Below are 14937 nucleotides of genomic sequence, written 5' to 3' on the forward strand. Positions count from 1 at the left end.
TTTTATCACTCTTATAAATGGTGCCACTCTTACAAATGGTGTTAATATATTTATCACTGGACTCACGTGTCATAGGCACATAAGGGCCCACATGTCATAGACAGCGGGTGGCAAATCTATTATGTGCCATTTGTACGAGTGGCAAAAAGTTAAATGCCCCACTATTAGTCCCAACATACTATATATTTATTTTTTTCCCGATCTTATGCTCGACCACCCTCCAACTTATAATAATCCCTTATTTAATAAGGACGTTTATTTCATTTTTCTGTCCTCATAATCAGCCTAAAAATGTTTCTTGGGACGAAGAAAATAATCCTATTTGAGTTATTTAAATTTCCTTTCCCAAACAACTAATTGGTTGGGGAATCATTTAAATAATTGGAACCATAAAAATCAACGCATAAATGCTTATATTATACTCACATGGTCAAAAATATTTGTCCATTAAAACAAGATTTGGTAACTTCTAAAACCCGAGAAACAATTTTGTGTTATATTAAATTTGTAAAATCTAATAAGTTTTTGATATTGTGATAGTAGTATTAAAGGATCATATATATATATTGTCTTGTATTTAAACTAAGCATTTAAAAATCGTTTATGGTCATAATTTTATAAGGTTGAGCAAATTTTATCATAAATAATAAATATTTTTGACCGAAGTAATATAAAATTATATTCTAGAAATGTTATATCTTGGAATAAGAAGCACCAATCATGCACCTACGTATTCCACTTGATAATAGGATATTGCTCCTGCATTGCAATAGAATTTTATTAAAAAATATCATTAGTATATTAATAATATTATTTTTATATTTATTATCTCTTAACTACTATATATATTGCTGACATGTGAGTCTGTTCATTATATATTCTTTTACACGAAAAATCAAGTTAGCGGAGATGGTAATATACAAGTCTATAGTCATTTTTTTAGTTAGAGATTTGGTGGGATGGATGATTCACCGTCACATGAGTAAACATATCAGGTATGTATATGCAGCACGAGAGGTATGTATATGCAGCACGAGGTGGGTCGGTCACATTGTGCGGCACCGGCAGCAGCACCGTTAGATAGATATAGATGCTGCTACCCACAGTTGACAAACTCAAGAACAATCCAGCCAAACTAATTGACTCTCTTATCTCCATCTCTCACAAATTGGTCCTAATTAGAATGTACTTGTACTTCAACTTTTAATGATGTGTTTATGTTACAACAGGGCTTAGTAGCATTTGGGTGGAGTGGACAGAGTGCGACGTGTATCGCTGTCCATTCTCCGTTTCTTCTACCCTTGACAGCTGACAAACCATTGCTCTTTGCGACAATTTGTCGGGTGATATGACCATGGTTTTCCACAGCCCAGAGGAACAAGCAACCTACCTATTTCCATAATTCCATTCCTGTCTAGTTTTCTCTTCAGCCACAATAATTCTCTTTTTGTTTTGACCAACAAGAGATCCAGTAATAGATAGACCACCTTTTGTGCTAATCAGCTTGTTACACCAACCACCCAAAGATAGCACTGCTAATCAGCTTTTTCCTTAAAACAGATGATGAGCCATCTGAACTGGTGCTTGCTGCCTTGAGCAATCTCAAAGCTAAACTTCAACGAGAGTGCACAGATTAATGCCAACTCAATAAATAGCCAGGTTCTTTTTTCTTCTCTCTATATAATATAATAGGGTAGGAATGATCCTTCATTCTCATACAACACAGCAGATGCAGATTCACAGTACACCATCATAATATTCATATCATATTCTACTAGTATGTAGAGTTCCTAACATAACTGACAGATACCTCCTGCAGCAGCAGCAGCAACATCTCTCAAACAACTCTTCCTCCTCTTACACCTACAGCAAGTTAGCACATTGCATGCTGCCTAGTAAGCTCACAGGGATTGGGGAATTTCTTCAGTCAGAGATAGATATATAGGTGTTCCTCTTCCAGCAATACACACTACTCGCGGATAGAATTGATGTCGATGTTCGAAGTTCTAGAGTCCATCTGCCTCATCAGCCCAGCAGACCATCCACCCATCGTATGATGCGGCATGTTGTGCTCTGGCAGTGCCATTGTGGGAGTCTCCTCGTCACCGCCATTTGGCTCTTCGTTATTCTCAGTCTCTTGCTCAGCTTTCGCTTTGTTTTTCTTTGATCCGCCATACATGAAGCTTCCCACTATCACCTATTTCAACAACAACAAAAAAGCATAAGAACCAAACAGAAAACCAGTGCACAACCTACTCTCCTCAAAACTGGTCAGTTACTTTCATGAGCAAAGAAGCTGATGCAGGGAAACAGACAAGATAAGTTGCCATGTACCCTTTTTATTCAGTTCAGGTAACAGCCAAACCATGTGACAACCAAAAAAAAAAAGAGATTTGTTGGATAACATATCATAAAAAAACATGACTACCTGAACAGTTCCTGCTGCTGTCAGAACTCCACCTACACTCCCACCAATAACCCTGTGGTCAGGGCCACAGAGAGCTATGCAAAGGCCTCCACTCCTGGTTCGCGAACCACCCTCCTCTATCACCAAGTATGATCCAGAAAGGCACAAGATTTCAAATCGACCCTGCCAAACCAATGGTAAAACATAAGGTCTTATGGAGAATTAAACTTTTCACAGGATCACAGGTACACCAAGACTTTCATGGCAAAAGAACATTATGTAAAGAAACTACATTGCACCTTTGACCATGGATATGGCAATCTTTGACCGCTAAAAGAAGTTTTCAGCAAAGGAAACTACCATGGATCAAAAGTTCATCTAAAGGCAGCATCAAAGCCTTTTACTCAATCAATTGGGCAACTATGACCATCGCCAAATATCCAAAATGAATGGGACACGTTGATTACCAATTCTAGAGAAACTCAGCACATACAACAAATATGGGTCAAAAGGAGAGGGATAGAGGTTTAGTTTACCATTCTCTGTCAAAACCAGGATACAGGATCTTTTGCTATACCCAAGAGTAAAACATGATGCACAAAAGCATGCATAGATGTCCTGACTACAATAAAACTAGAATCAAGAGACCTAAAACAAGGTACCTCATATGTAACCACACCACCAGAGTTTGAATCCTGATGAAGGGTTGCTGTGGAGACAGCTCCAGTTGCTGAAATGATGCACACTGCCCTCGGACCCTGTTGTGAGAAGGACATTATCCTGGCAGCAACATCCTGCACAGAATAGGAAAGCTATGAACACAGAACAGCAAGGCATTTACAGCAACGTGAAAAACTGCTGCTCATTTCCAGAAACAAACAAATAAAATCAGATTCACTGTATTATTGTCTGTTAATTAGTTGGTGTCCACAGTTATCAGGGAAAGAATTGTAGTTCTTGCATGGGGATACTTAGAACCGCTAATTGTAAATGATGAATCATCGATGGCTAAAAAGTATGGCTGTATGAGTTTGCACAACACAGATATGTTAATGTTAATGCATCCTGTGACTAACAAATTAAGTTATCTTTCACATTATAGAAAAAAAAACTTTATTTGACTAGCATGTAACTGTATATCCAAAAGGTTGAAACTAGTTATCCCCTCTGTCCAAAAATATCTGCAATCCTACACATATAGTACTACTTTTCCCTCCAACCATCCCTCATTAAAATTTCTCCCCATCTTACTCTCAGCTACCCTCCCACTTCAAACTATCCTTTATTAAGCGAGGGTATCTATGTAATTTTCCATCACTACTAAATTTGCATCGATTTGTGAGGATTGCAATTATTTTAGGACAGAATATATTCTAATGAGGTAAGCCACTAAATGCCAGTCACGAATACAAATGAAATGATATTTTAGTCAATAGACAAGGTTTTGGCACAATAAAATCTGTAGGTTAATAAGTCCGTAATTATTCAATAACGACATTTGTAATTAGTTATCACAACAGGAGATTGGTTGAAAATGCACATATGGCAGTTCAGAACATAATTTAAAAACAATTAAAGGAATTAGATACAAACTATCATCACTGGCATAATCAGAAAGTCCTTGTACTGAATAATAAAACAAAGTTCAAGAAAGGATGCAACAGCATGATTCTTAGAGATAATTACAACGATTAATATATTCTATCACTATAACTTACCTCTCCTGGGGAAATAATAATCACATGAGGAGTAAAACCTGTTCCAACAGAACCAAGAAACCATTTTCCTGAAGAACAGACCACAACAGTTCATTAGATAGCAGAAACATGGAAAACCCTTATCCATGCATACAAAAGAAAAGAAGAGGAACAAAAAAACTAGCAATGCAAAGAGCCAATCGATAGTTTGTGATGTTGATTCGAGTACTAAAACAGATCTTAGGAGTATGCTGCTAGTTTTATCAGTACCCAAACCTCACCAAGTTCCCAACAAAACACTAAAGATATTTTTTACATCAACACACCCAGAACATAATGAGAGGGAATTGCATGTGCATGCCAATAGCCGTGTCTTTCAAAGACAATAGGTGAAAACAATCAACAAATCATGGCCAGGATATCGTCTGCGCATTTGATCCAGATGCTAAATAACATATCTAAGAAAAAAAACCATGATATAAGCAAGGTAAAATGTAACATAAAAAGGTGGTCAGAGTATTTTCATATCTAACAAGCAAAACTGTAGCATGGCATCAAGAAGTTGACAATATTCATCCAACAACCAGGAATCTCCTAATGCATTTCTGTCAGTACCTTCATTTGATTGCGAGCATTCACCTTATCAAACTACCTTTGCATTTGACCAATCATTACCGTAAACATACAGCATGATCATTAGATTTCTAGGTTGCGGGATCTCACCAAGCGAAGCCAACTGCTGCATCTTTCCGGACCCGGGTGGCCGCCCTCTGCCACGCTTCTCTGTAGGGGCACCAGACCCTGAGCCCCCCGACGCCGTCCCCGCCCCAAAACCTGAACCTGGTGTGGTTACCATTGTGCCCATCGTGGGGCTCGATGAGTGAGGTGTCGATGAAGATGGTGAGAGGCCCAGTGTGACCGCCCCATCAGGCTTATACTTCCTTGGCCTCCCCCGCTTCTTCTTCACTGGCTCATCATGTCCAGCCCCACTCCCCTGATCCCCCTTAGTATCAGCACTCATGTCCACACCCATGCCGATGTCCATGCTACCACCGGCACCGCCGGCGCTGTGCTGCACGACAGGCGCCGAGGCATCGACATGGTGGTAGCCCTGCCCAATGTGGGAACCCCCAATGTGAGGAGGCTGGAACGGGTACCCGGCAGAGACCGCATCAAGATGCTGCCGGTAACCACCGGGCGGCGGAGCATGGAGTCCGGCCGGGTGGCTGGATGCTCCGGGAACCCCAATGCCCCGGTGCTGCACATAGAAGGAGGAGAAGTTGGGGCCGGACGTCACAGTGGACTCCCTCCCATCCATTCATGGAATGGGCAGCGGCCACAGACTCCCCCGAGCACACGTTGCTCCGTCCAGGCCTCTAGTTGCCAGGGAGCGGCACAAAGGTGGCAACTTTCCCTCACTATTCGAGATTAGATTCCTCCGAAAGCTATCGGAGCAAGCAAATGGACGCAAGAATATCAATCTTGGAGATCTTCTCCACCGACCCTCGCGCGCACAGCCCCGCAGTTTAACCTTCTTGTCGAGAAACGAGGCAAGATCAGATCGAGCGGCCGCGAGATCTCAGCAAGGCGGTGAAATCACCCGGAGACAGACGGACGAAGCGCGAGAAAGGGACTCGGGAACCCAAAAAAAACCCAATCTTTCGCAGGAAAAAAAGGGCGAAAAGGATGGGATTTGTGAAGCGAGGTCGAGGAGAGGGGATGAGCCTGCCGCTCCGGCGGCGGCGGCGGCGGCGTCTCCGGTGGGCGGCGGCAGGATCCGCGCGGAGGCGGAGGGGAAGGGAGCGATCCAATCGAAATGGCGATGGGGAAATGGGGCGCTAAAACCCTAGCCTAGGGGGATGGAGAGGAGAGGGAGGGGGATCACAGGAGGAGGCCAAGAAGAGGAGAGGTGGGAGGGAGGGAGGGAGAGCAAGCATGTATGGTGAGTGTGTTGGAGAGAGAAGGAGAGCCATGGGAGGGAGGGATTCTATGTGGAGCCCAAATTGGCAAATCTCCTCCACTACTCACCATCAATGCAAGACTTTCAAGTTGCGTAAGAGAAAGAATTATGAGTATGTCACTCATCGATTTGTCGTGTAATGTCATTTTGACCTATTAAATAGTTTATCAAAATTAAAATCAGTAGTACAAATATTTAATCTCTATCAACATTCTTTTTTTTTGAAAAAATAGGTCTATAAGACCACGTAGGTGCATAGGCACCTCGACCTTGGACCACTTAAGCCGCATATGTTGTTCATTATAACATTAATGTCTTTGTTCGATTGCTTAACACATTTGAAAACATTGATCCCTATGTTCGAACTCAAAATGCATGTGTTATGTATAATGTGCATTTATGAAAAAAAATAAATACATAATATTTTAGGTCAGAGGGTCACCAATGCTAATATTATGGTCGCATCTCCTTAAGCAGATGAGGTTGTTTATTGGTACTATCTAAAAATGGAGTGTGAGATATTCGACAAGTTTAGATTGTAAACACCGTCAACAAGATATATTGTTAATTTCTAAATTTAACATAACTTTTTGTTAGGTATATTTAACATAACAACCATGCATATATTGCATTGTACTTCCTTGAATGTGGCTAAAATTTGAATATGGAAAACAAAAGGTATCTATGTAAAATATTTATCTCCTTTTAGCAGTACAATTGATGTGATGTTCTATGCTAGTTGTGTGATGAAATATCTTACTTTTGTACTTCCATGTGTTTTGAGTAGCGTAACTTTGATATATGGTATTAATAATTAGGTGAAATTATCGTGAGTGTCGTAAGCGAAAGAATGATGAGTATGTCACTAATCGGTTTGTCGTGTAACGTCATTTTGACCTATTAAATAAAATCAGTAGTATAAATATTCAATCTCTATCAACATTCTCTTTTTTTAAAAAAATATAGGTCTATAAGACCGCATATGTTGTCCATTATATCATTGATGTCTTTGTTAGATTGCTTACCACACTTAAAAACATAGATCCCTATGCTCGAACTCAAAATACATGTATTATGTATCATGTGCGTTATGAAAAATGTTTTAAATGCACAATATTTTAGGTTAAAGGGTCACCAATGCTAATATTGTGGTTGTGTCTCCCTGAGCGGATGAGGTTGTTTATTGCTGCTATCTAAAAATGGAGTGTGGAATATTCAGCAGCTTTAAACTGCGAACACTGTCAACATGATATATTATTAATTTCTAAATGTAACATAACTTGTTGTTAGGTATATTTAACATAACAGCTATGCATGTATTGCATTGTACTCCTTTGAAAGTGACTAAAATTTGAAATATGGAGAACCAAAGGTATCTATACAAAATATTTATCTCCTTTTTAGCCGTACCAACAGGTGTGACGAAATATCTGCCACAAAGGATCATGGCCTTGACCGGGTACGGAGAAAGAGACTCTCCTCTGCTGACGCGTAAGCTAAGTCGATAATAATTGGGCTAAAGAACCCCAGTGTATAGGTGAGCAATGCCTATTATCATCGACAGAGTATTTGCTTACATTTGTCCAAGAACACTTGTTCAATCGAGATTTTGCTTTGGGACAGTGAAATACCCAAAATAGGACTGCAAGTATCACCAAAAAAATTCCTTCTTTTTTCCATGAAAAAAGTGGTTACAATTAAAACGGGCAGAGCGATCGGATATATGAACGTGAAATCGTCAATTTCAAAGTCTTGGAATTTTCTCTGTTTTTGCTGGGACAGGTCCAAAAGTTTTATTTCTCCCAAGAACTGATCACGCCACCACAACGTTCTCGCATGTACTTGAGTTCACAGGCCAACCAATAATTCCAATGGAGTACAGCTTTGATGCTGTACATGTGCCAGGGCAGTTTGGACATCTTGTCACTACTTCCAAGATTTATTTTGAAGACAAAAGCAACAAGACAAAACACTGGATGTAGTATAACCCTGGAGTTTTTCATCTGTCCTAATTACAGAGGACTAACCCAATCTGAAAACATTCAAGAACATCTAAAATAACTGGTGAAAAGTTATTGTGTAGAGCAGCATTTGTCAACGATGATTTGCTGATCAGACAAGTTGCACAATTGTCGAGCGACAGCATATAGAAGATTCACACATGTGGCAAACTTGCTGCAAATGTAGGTTCATCCAAAACAGCATGAAGTGGCAATTAATCTAGATCACACACATCACAAATCCATCGCAAAGATATCCAAATGCAGCGATCTCACTTCGATATTTTAATTGTGTCTTCGACATGTTAATTCCAGACTCTGCCACTACGGAAAATACAAACGAACGCACAAAAAAGAGTAACCAGCTTGGCCTGATGGAATCTGGTTACTCGGCCAGAACAAAATGCACTCATCTGAGCATAGCACTTGATCTGTTCCATCAAAACTATCAACAATGGAGCACCGACCGTAGGAACTACCCAGTTACTTGTCGACCTCCATGGCCTGCGCAGCTTTGGCTTTTGCCAAGGCTGAAAGTTTTGTCTTCACCTTTTTCTTGCCAACCTTAAATTTGCCACCCTTCCTTTTCGTGTCACCACCATCTATCTGAATGAAAATGAAAAGAAAGCACTACAAGGATGTAGCAAACTTTTTTTAACGAAAATATAATGTAGCAAAGTTTGCTAGTTCAGATCTATATTCAAGTAATAATGCAATACCAAGCAATGGGAAGTGAAATTTGAGGAGCCACATTGGCCAAATTATTTGAGGGTCGGCCTATATATAATATAACTAGCCAACCTAACGTAAATTGTAAGCAAACAATGCTCCTGAATACAAGCACAAATATCCATATAAGATTGTCATGTAGTTCAAGATCATTTTTTTTTTTGGAGTGCCAAAACTGGTGTGAGACCAGGTCACAGCATATCACATGACAAATATATATACCATATACCAAAGAGAATCCAGATGCTTAACAAATAAAAGAGTCACACGGCCATCATGACTGGATAGAACTCATGAGCAAACAGCTTGCTCGAATCCACTTTCATCTACAAATTGTTAACACTAATAACTGTTCATGCCAGTAAAACCCAGCAGTTTGGAAACAATTGAGGATTTGAAGCCATGAAACACTAAATGGCTGAAGCTCGTCCATACGACCTAAATAGTTGTATTTAATTCCAGAAACGGCGTAACGAGTAATGACCAGCGACACATAACAGAACCCTAGAACTGCTTGGGGGTTTGTGAGCTCTGTAAAAGCTATATAAACTGTTAACTGTTCTGAGAAGAGGGGGGGGGGGCAGATGTCTTCCTAGAAAAATATCAAACTGGAAATCAAATCACCGCCACATCCTCATGAAAGGCAGCTCCACAAACCTCTCCAAATGCCCGCTCTTACGATTTTAGACTTTTAGTGGGAAGCAAGCAGGGTTACATAATGTCGAGGCTGTTGGCTGCCTGTGCTTAACATACAACTGTGTGGATGCATCGTAAACTTCACATATCATTTTCCATCACCCCTATTAATCAGGCTGATTACAGCACTGGTAAGTGGTAACAAATTGAAAAGTTTCTGTGGTATTAATGATTCCTAAAGGGGCTGCACTAACCTAAGCTGGAGACTGTGGGCACAATGATCAGGCTCAGTCTGTAATACATCTTGCGATCAGGTCTCAAAGGGTTGACTCACTTATCTTCCTAACTACAAGGTAGTTAGTTGGAAATTTGGGTCCAGGCTATGCAACACAGGCCAGGTGAGAATTACAGCAGAGATACAACGATAGCACCAAAGTACTACACTAATTTGAAACTGAGCTACATGACACAGCATAGCAGCATACTGAAGAACGCATGCTTATTGAACAGATGAAGGCAAGACATAGCAGTGCTACAAAGCAAGGAGTTACTTCCACCAATCAATCAGGAGCTTGATCGCCCTTGCAATGAAAACTAACGCAGCCGGAGCCACACAACTAGTGATTCATAGACAGAAACAGGAAATCGGAAGGGGTTTTCGGTACCTTCATCTTGGATTTCTTGGCCTGCAGCTTCCTGTCCAGCTTCTCCTTGGCTTCTTTCTCCCCTGCACACACGAGAACCCACCGTACTCCCAAATCAGACAACCAGCACGCGAAAATCTACAATCAAATGAGAGAGTATACGACATATCGTTACTTTTGAGGTCGAATTCGTGCTGCTTCTTCCGCTTGGCGAGGTTGTTCTTCTTCGACATCTTCGTCGCCGCCAACCGCAGAGACAGGACGCACCAAACCCTAGCCGCCGCAACACGAGACCTCCACGACGACTTGACGAGTCCTTTAAGTGGGCTTTTTCTTGGGCCTCCACTAATTTCGTTAAGGCCCAGATCGTCGTAGCGCAAAGCCCATAAAAGGGCCCATAATGGAAGGCCCAATGGAGAGTCATTATTGTACCTAACCTTTGTGATTTGGTGTTCAGCAGTATAGTATTCTAATTCACAATCTAATAGCTAATTTATACAATAGTTATCTTTAAAATATTAGTATATGGTCCCGCGTTGCATACACACACTGTGTCTTGGTAGTTGGCTACAAATTACTAGTTCATATCTCTTCTCTCTTTTTTTATCTCTTTAAAATATATTTATAGTTGGCTTATACTTACTAAGTAATCTTATAAATAGCTTGTTGTTGGCTGTATTATTAGGGTTGCTCTCGAGGATCTACATTTTACGAGAGACGATGACGCGAGGCGACACGTGGCCTCGGGCCGACCAAGGCAATCAATCATGCCGTACACGTGGCGCGTGGCCAGGTGCCTACGTGGCATCGCGCAGAAGCATCGTTTCGTTTTTTAAATTGATTTTCGAACGAAATCATTCGATTTTTTTGCACACCTCACCTCATTACCCGCGCTTTCCGGCCAGCAATTACACCAAGAAAAGGAGAAAAAAAAAGTATCTTTATTGGAGGCGTAACATCTACTCCTGCTGCTGCTGCTACTAAAATACACTCTTCTTCTTTGGGCTTCCTCAAGCTTCTGAAAGCAGCAAGAGAGATTAATTATCTTTGTCCATCCAAAGTGTTTGGTGACAGTGGTCGAGCACTGGAGATGGAGGCCCAGGAGGCGAAGAGAGCAGATGCGGCGGCGCCGGTGGCCGGCGGTGAGGTCGTCAAGCCGGCCGGCGGCGATGCTGGTGCAGTAGCCAAGACAGGTAAGATTCTGCCAATCCAGAGGGTTTCTTCACCTTAGCTTTGTCTCTTTCTGCTCAAGTTTTGGAATTCCAGTGAGTGAGTGAGTGTCTGACTGACCCTCATACTGTTAGGTTCGGAGTTATAGTATTTCAGACTGAAGAAAATCTTGTTTAGAGCTAACTGGTCTGAGAAAGCTGTCATTTAGTTGGTGCTAATCCTAATCCTTGTTAGTGCTGCAGATGGACCTTCAGCACCAGCAGACAAAGCTGCAATGCCAACTGGTTCGGCTGACAGAGGTACTTCGTAGTATATAATCAGTATCCTTCAGGTTTGAGACAAGAAAATTGCGATCTATGGAGTAGAGCGAGAAGGTGACGGGAGGGGAATGAAATTTAACCTGCAGATGCCATACTCGCAAAGGTGGAGCTGGAGAGGAAACTGTCGATGATCAAGGCATGGGAGGAGAGCGAGAAGAGCAAAGCGGAGAACAAGTAATTAGCTAGCCAAGCCCAGGCTGCTTCTGAAACTCATATCTAATACAGTAGCTTGCATTCTTGTGAATCATGTAAAGTCATGTCCCATACTCATCAAAGGTGGTGATTACTTGGGCATATTTGTAAAAAAAATATTTTGTGAATAAATTTTTTATATGCACGTTATCTATAATCTAACGTCGTTAAAAATAAAAATAACTACGATAAAAAATCCCTAAAATTAAATTTAAATTTTGGCTTATAAGTGTCTAAACACCAATAAATAAAAACCAATAAATAAAAGCAAAAAAAAAGGTGAAAATGAAATGACATTCTTTTTAACAGGGCTCAGAAGAAGATGTCATCCATACTCGCTTGGGAGAACTCAAGGAAGGCGGCTGTGGAAGCGAAACTGCGAACAAGAGAGGTCTGAATTAAACCCTTTTCTTCTCCTCATGCCATTATCTTCCCGTCACACAGATGATGGCTTGTTGTACTGAATGGTGCATGTGTGTTTTGCAGGAGAAGCTGGAGAAGAAGAAGGCGGAGTACGCGGAGAAGATGAGGAACCAGGTGGCGGCGGTCCACAAGGCGGCGGAGGAGAAGAGGGCGGCGGTGGAGGCGACGCGGCGAGAGGAGATGATCAAGTACGAGGAGATGGCGGCCAAGCACAGGTCCAAAGGGACTACGCCCACCAAGTTCCTCTCTTGCTTTGGCTCCTGAAAATCTCTGGCTCTCTCTCTCTCTCTCTCTCTCTGAATTCTCATATCCATTGCTGCTGTGTTGCTGCTGCTTTGCTTCTGTGTGTTGCTATTATGGTGATCACTTGCAGTTTTGGGCTTGTTTCTTCTTTATTTTTCTGTGTTAAGGTTCCAGAATTTCATGGCCATGTCATGCTCCTGCGACACTTTCCTGTTGCCTCAAGATGTAATCATCATGCTTGTTAGCGCAAGCAGACACGAAAGCCTCTAAAGTCAGTCACCTGTAAGCAAACCACGTTTCCTGAATGTTGTGCCTCTAGAAAGGAAAAATGTCATACGTTTTCCGTTGGCATGTAACTCCTCCGTTTCTGTGCCATATTATAATTATATTATATTATAATTATATTGGAGAACGTTTTGGCTATGAATATATTGTTTGCAGAAGTTTTAGTTATGCTTATCCTTGTATCGTTTTGAAAGGATGTAAATGTACTCCTACATGCATGCGCATATCGGAAACAGTTTTTTAACACATGAGTGCAGATACACTCATATGTTTATATGTTATCTAAATAGTTATAAAAAATATAAAAATAATTAACAAGATAGATTAATATGAGTTATATCACTCCATAAACATGCATGTTTAAATTCAACTTCTACATGTTGTAGTAAAAAAAATAAAACTGAAACTAACTATATCCATATTCATAATTGTTTTTTTATTTTTGCTATAATTTGTAGAAGATGAATTTAAACTTGCATGTTAGTGGAGTGATATAACTTATATTAAACTATTTTCTTAAATTTTTTCATATTTTTTATTGACTATTTAGATGGCATATAAGCAACGGATGTATATACACCCGGGCGGTAAAAAACTGCTTCCATACGCATATTGTATTCTATAAAATGTAAGCTATAAAATGTAAGCAACACGTACTTCTTGAAATGAAGTACGGATAAGCAACAGTTAGGCAGTTACTTGGCAGCAACAAATGCTTGCTGATATGAGAAGCAACATGGAAGGGTTAACTAATGGCGAATGATTTGGAATAAGCACTGCAATTTGAAGGCACAACACTCGAGTTTTCAGCATAATGAGCAGTGGAAATGAAAGAGCAACCAAAATTTACTTCAGAAGGCGCTGCACAACATGAATGAAGTTGATTATTACTGAAAGCAGAATCTCTTTTTACAGCAACAAATTTTCCTCACAACATGAATGTAATTAGTTCATTCCACAGCGACGACGACTCCTGCTTTCGGTAGTGATGTGCAGCGAATCGGCGACGGCAGGCAGGTCAGGTCGGAGGCAGCACGCCGTCGTAGTAGTAGCTGCTGCGGCGGCGGGAGATGAGGGCGACGGCGAGCGCGATATCGATGGCGGCTACGGTGACGACCGTCGCGGCAAGGATACAGACGCGCACCTTCCCCCAGAAGGCGGCGCGGAGGCGGAGGGTGGTGGCCGTGGGGTTGCGCTCGGCGGCGAGGAGCTCGAGGACATCGGCGATGAGGCGCTTGGAGCGGGGGCTGAGGCCGCGGCCGCCATGCAGCTCGGCGAGGGCGAGGTTGACCTGGTCCGGGAGGGGCTCCTCCTCCTCGACCATCTCGTTAGTCTCGCCGGCGGTCACCTGCACAACCGAATCGAGCCGCTCTTCTTCAATTGCAAATTCGTAGACGCAGAGCAAACAACTTGGTGCAAATTTTGAAACAGAAACAGAAGAAGAACAGATCAAATAATCTCCAAACTAACGAACCCGATGGGCGAACAATTGGAAACACGAAATGCATTCACGACAACCTAAGCAAACCTCAAACAAAACCCCAAACGCAATCAGGAATAGAGATGTTACGCATGCAAAATTCCCAGCAAAACTTGGAGCGGCAAAATGAATCTGAAGTGATTCGGGAGCAGAGAAACACGAAACGAATCGAAGTTTAAACTCCCCATTCCATAAACCCCAAACAAAACCCCAGCGTGAACATTTGCAAAACCCAAGGACATGGCAGGCCACCTGGGTGTGAGCGGAGTCGGCGGAAGCGGTGACGGCGTCGTCCAGAGTGGCGGAGACGAGGGTGGATGAGGAGGAGGAGGAGAAGGAATCGGCGGGGTCGGGGAGCACGAGGAGCGGCGCGAGGTCGTCGTCGTCGGGCACGGCGAGGGCGTCGGGGAATGCGAAGTTGTCATCGTAGTCCAGACGCTTGGCGACCCCCTGGTGGTCGACGACGAGGCACGCAGAGGGTGAGGAGAAGGTGCGATCGAGGAGGTGGTGGAGGGCGGCGAGGTTTAGTTGTTACCTTGCAGTTGGAGGAGACGTCGCGGGTGTTGACGGCGGCGGGGAGCGGCGGCCTGGGAATTGCGGAGGAGGAGCCGGAGGCGGCGGCGCGGGAGGAGGAGCGGAGGGAGGCGGGGCGCGCGGTGTGCGAGGCGGCCGGAGATGCCTTCGCCATGGCTGCCTCCTCTCCTCTCTCTCGCGGCTCGCGAGTGCTTCTGCTGATCATCTGCCGTGCTCA

General features: G+C 42.4%; 4 protein-coding genes across 5 annotated transcripts; 1 reads left to right on the forward strand and 3 right to left on the reverse strand.

Moving 5' to 3' along the window:
- Nucleotides 1-1637: 1637 nt before the first annotated feature.
- On the reverse strand, nt 1638-6027 carry LOC102705883 (AT-hook motif nuclear-localized protein 9-like). The gene is made up of 5 exons (XM_006648090.3): nt 4828-6027; nt 4126-4193; nt 3070-3201; nt 2429-2590; nt 1638-2197 (listed from the first exon to the last, which is right to left on the reverse strand). The coding sequence occupies exons 1-5, from the start codon at nt 5420-5422 to the stop codon at nt 1970-1972; spliced, it is 1185 nt and encodes a 394-aa protein (XP_006648153.1). The 5' UTR covers nt 5423-6027; the 3' UTR covers nt 1638-1969.
- Nucleotides 6028-8318: 2291 nt separating this feature from the next.
- LOC102706168 lies at nt 8319-10362 on the reverse strand. Of its 2 annotated transcripts, none has more exons than XM_006648091.2 (3): nt 10249-10362; nt 10095-10156; nt 8319-8670 (listed from the first exon to the last, which is right to left on the reverse strand). In XM_006648091.2, the coding sequence occupies exons 1-3, from the start codon at nt 10304-10306 to the stop codon at nt 8548-8550; spliced, it is 243 nt and encodes an 80-aa protein (XP_006648154.1). In that variant the 5' UTR covers nt 10307-10362; the 3' UTR covers nt 8319-8547. The 2 variants fall into 2 exon arrangements, with proteins under 2 accessions (XP_006648154.1, XP_015688977.1); XM_015833491.1 differs by having other exon boundaries at nt 8319-8694.
- A 744-nt stretch (nt 10363-11106) lies between these two features.
- On the forward strand, nt 11107-12787 carry LOC102702169 (remorin). The gene is made up of 5 exons (XM_006649126.3): nt 11107-11266; nt 11486-11542; nt 11650-11737; nt 12065-12146; nt 12242-12787. The coding sequence occupies exons 1-5, from the start codon at nt 11164-11166 to the stop codon at nt 12440-12442; spliced, it is 531 nt and encodes a 176-aa protein (XP_006649189.2). The 5' UTR covers nt 11107-11163; the 3' UTR covers nt 12443-12787.
- A 680-nt stretch (nt 12788-13467) lies between these two features.
- On the reverse strand, nt 13468-14935 carry LOC107303638. Its single transcript, XM_015833703.1, has 3 exons — nt 14722-14935; nt 14439-14636; nt 13468-14054 (listed from the first exon to the last, which is right to left on the reverse strand). The coding sequence occupies exons 1-3, from the start codon at nt 14923-14925 to the stop codon at nt 13725-13727; spliced, it is 732 nt and encodes a 243-aa protein (XP_015689189.1). The 5' UTR covers nt 14926-14935; the 3' UTR covers nt 13468-13724.
- Between the last annotated feature and the right edge of the window lie 2 nt (nt 14936-14937).

This window comes from Oryza brachyantha, chromosome 2 (assembly GCF_000231095.2).
Source record: "Oryza brachyantha chromosome 2, ObraRS2, whole genome shotgun sequence".
NCBI lineage: Eukaryota > Viridiplantae > Streptophyta > Magnoliopsida > Poales > Poaceae > Oryza > Oryza brachyantha.

Coding starts and splice junctions, on each gene's coding strand:
- LOC102705883 (XM_006648090.3), bottom strand. CDS start 5,422: ATGGATGGGAGGGAGTCCACTGTGACGTCCGGCCCCAACTTCTCCTCC. Junction 3,202..4,125: donor TTATTATTTCCCCAGGAGAG/GTAAGTTATAGT, acceptor TATTCTGTGCAG/GATGTTGCTGCCAGGATAAT. Junction 2,591..3,069: donor GTGGTGTGGTTACATATGAG/GTACCTTGTTTT, acceptor TTGGTTTGGCAG/GGTCGATTTGAAATCTTGTG.
- LOC102702169 (XM_006649126.3), top strand. CDS start 11,164: ATGGAGGCCCAGGAGGCGAAGAGAGCAGATGCGGCGGCGCCGGTGGCC. Junction 11,267..11,485: donor TGGTGCAGTAGCCAAGACAG/GTAAGATTCTGC, acceptor TTAGTGCTGCAG/ATGGACCTTCAGCACCAGCA. Junction 12,147..12,241: donor CGAAACTGCGAACAAGAGAG/GTCTGAATTAAA, acceptor TGTGTTTTGCAG/GAGAAGCTGGAGAAGAAGAA.
- LOC107303638 (XM_015833703.1), bottom strand. CDS start 14,925: ATGATCAGCAGAAGCACTCGCGAGCCGCGAGAGAGAGGAGAGGAGGCA. Junction 14,637..14,721: donor ACGTCTCCTCCAACTGCAAG/GTAACAACTAAA, acceptor GTCGACCACCAG/GGGGTCGCCAAGCGTCTGGA. Junction 14,055..14,438: donor CCGACTCCGCTCACACCCAG/GTGGCCTGCCAT, acceptor TCGGTTGTGCAG/GTGACCGCCGGCGAGACTAA.
- LOC102706168 (XM_015833491.1), bottom strand. CDS start 10,306: ATGTCGAAGAAGAACAACCTCGCCAAGCGGAAGAAGCAGCACGAATTC. Junction 10,157..10,248: donor GCACGAATTCGACCTCAAAA/GTAACGATATGT, acceptor TCGTGTGTGCAG/GGGAGAAAGAAGCCAAGGAG. Junction 8,695..10,094: donor CCAAGAAATCCAAGATGAAG/GTACCGAAAACC, acceptor ACATCCTTGTAG/TGCTTTCTTTTCATTTTCAT.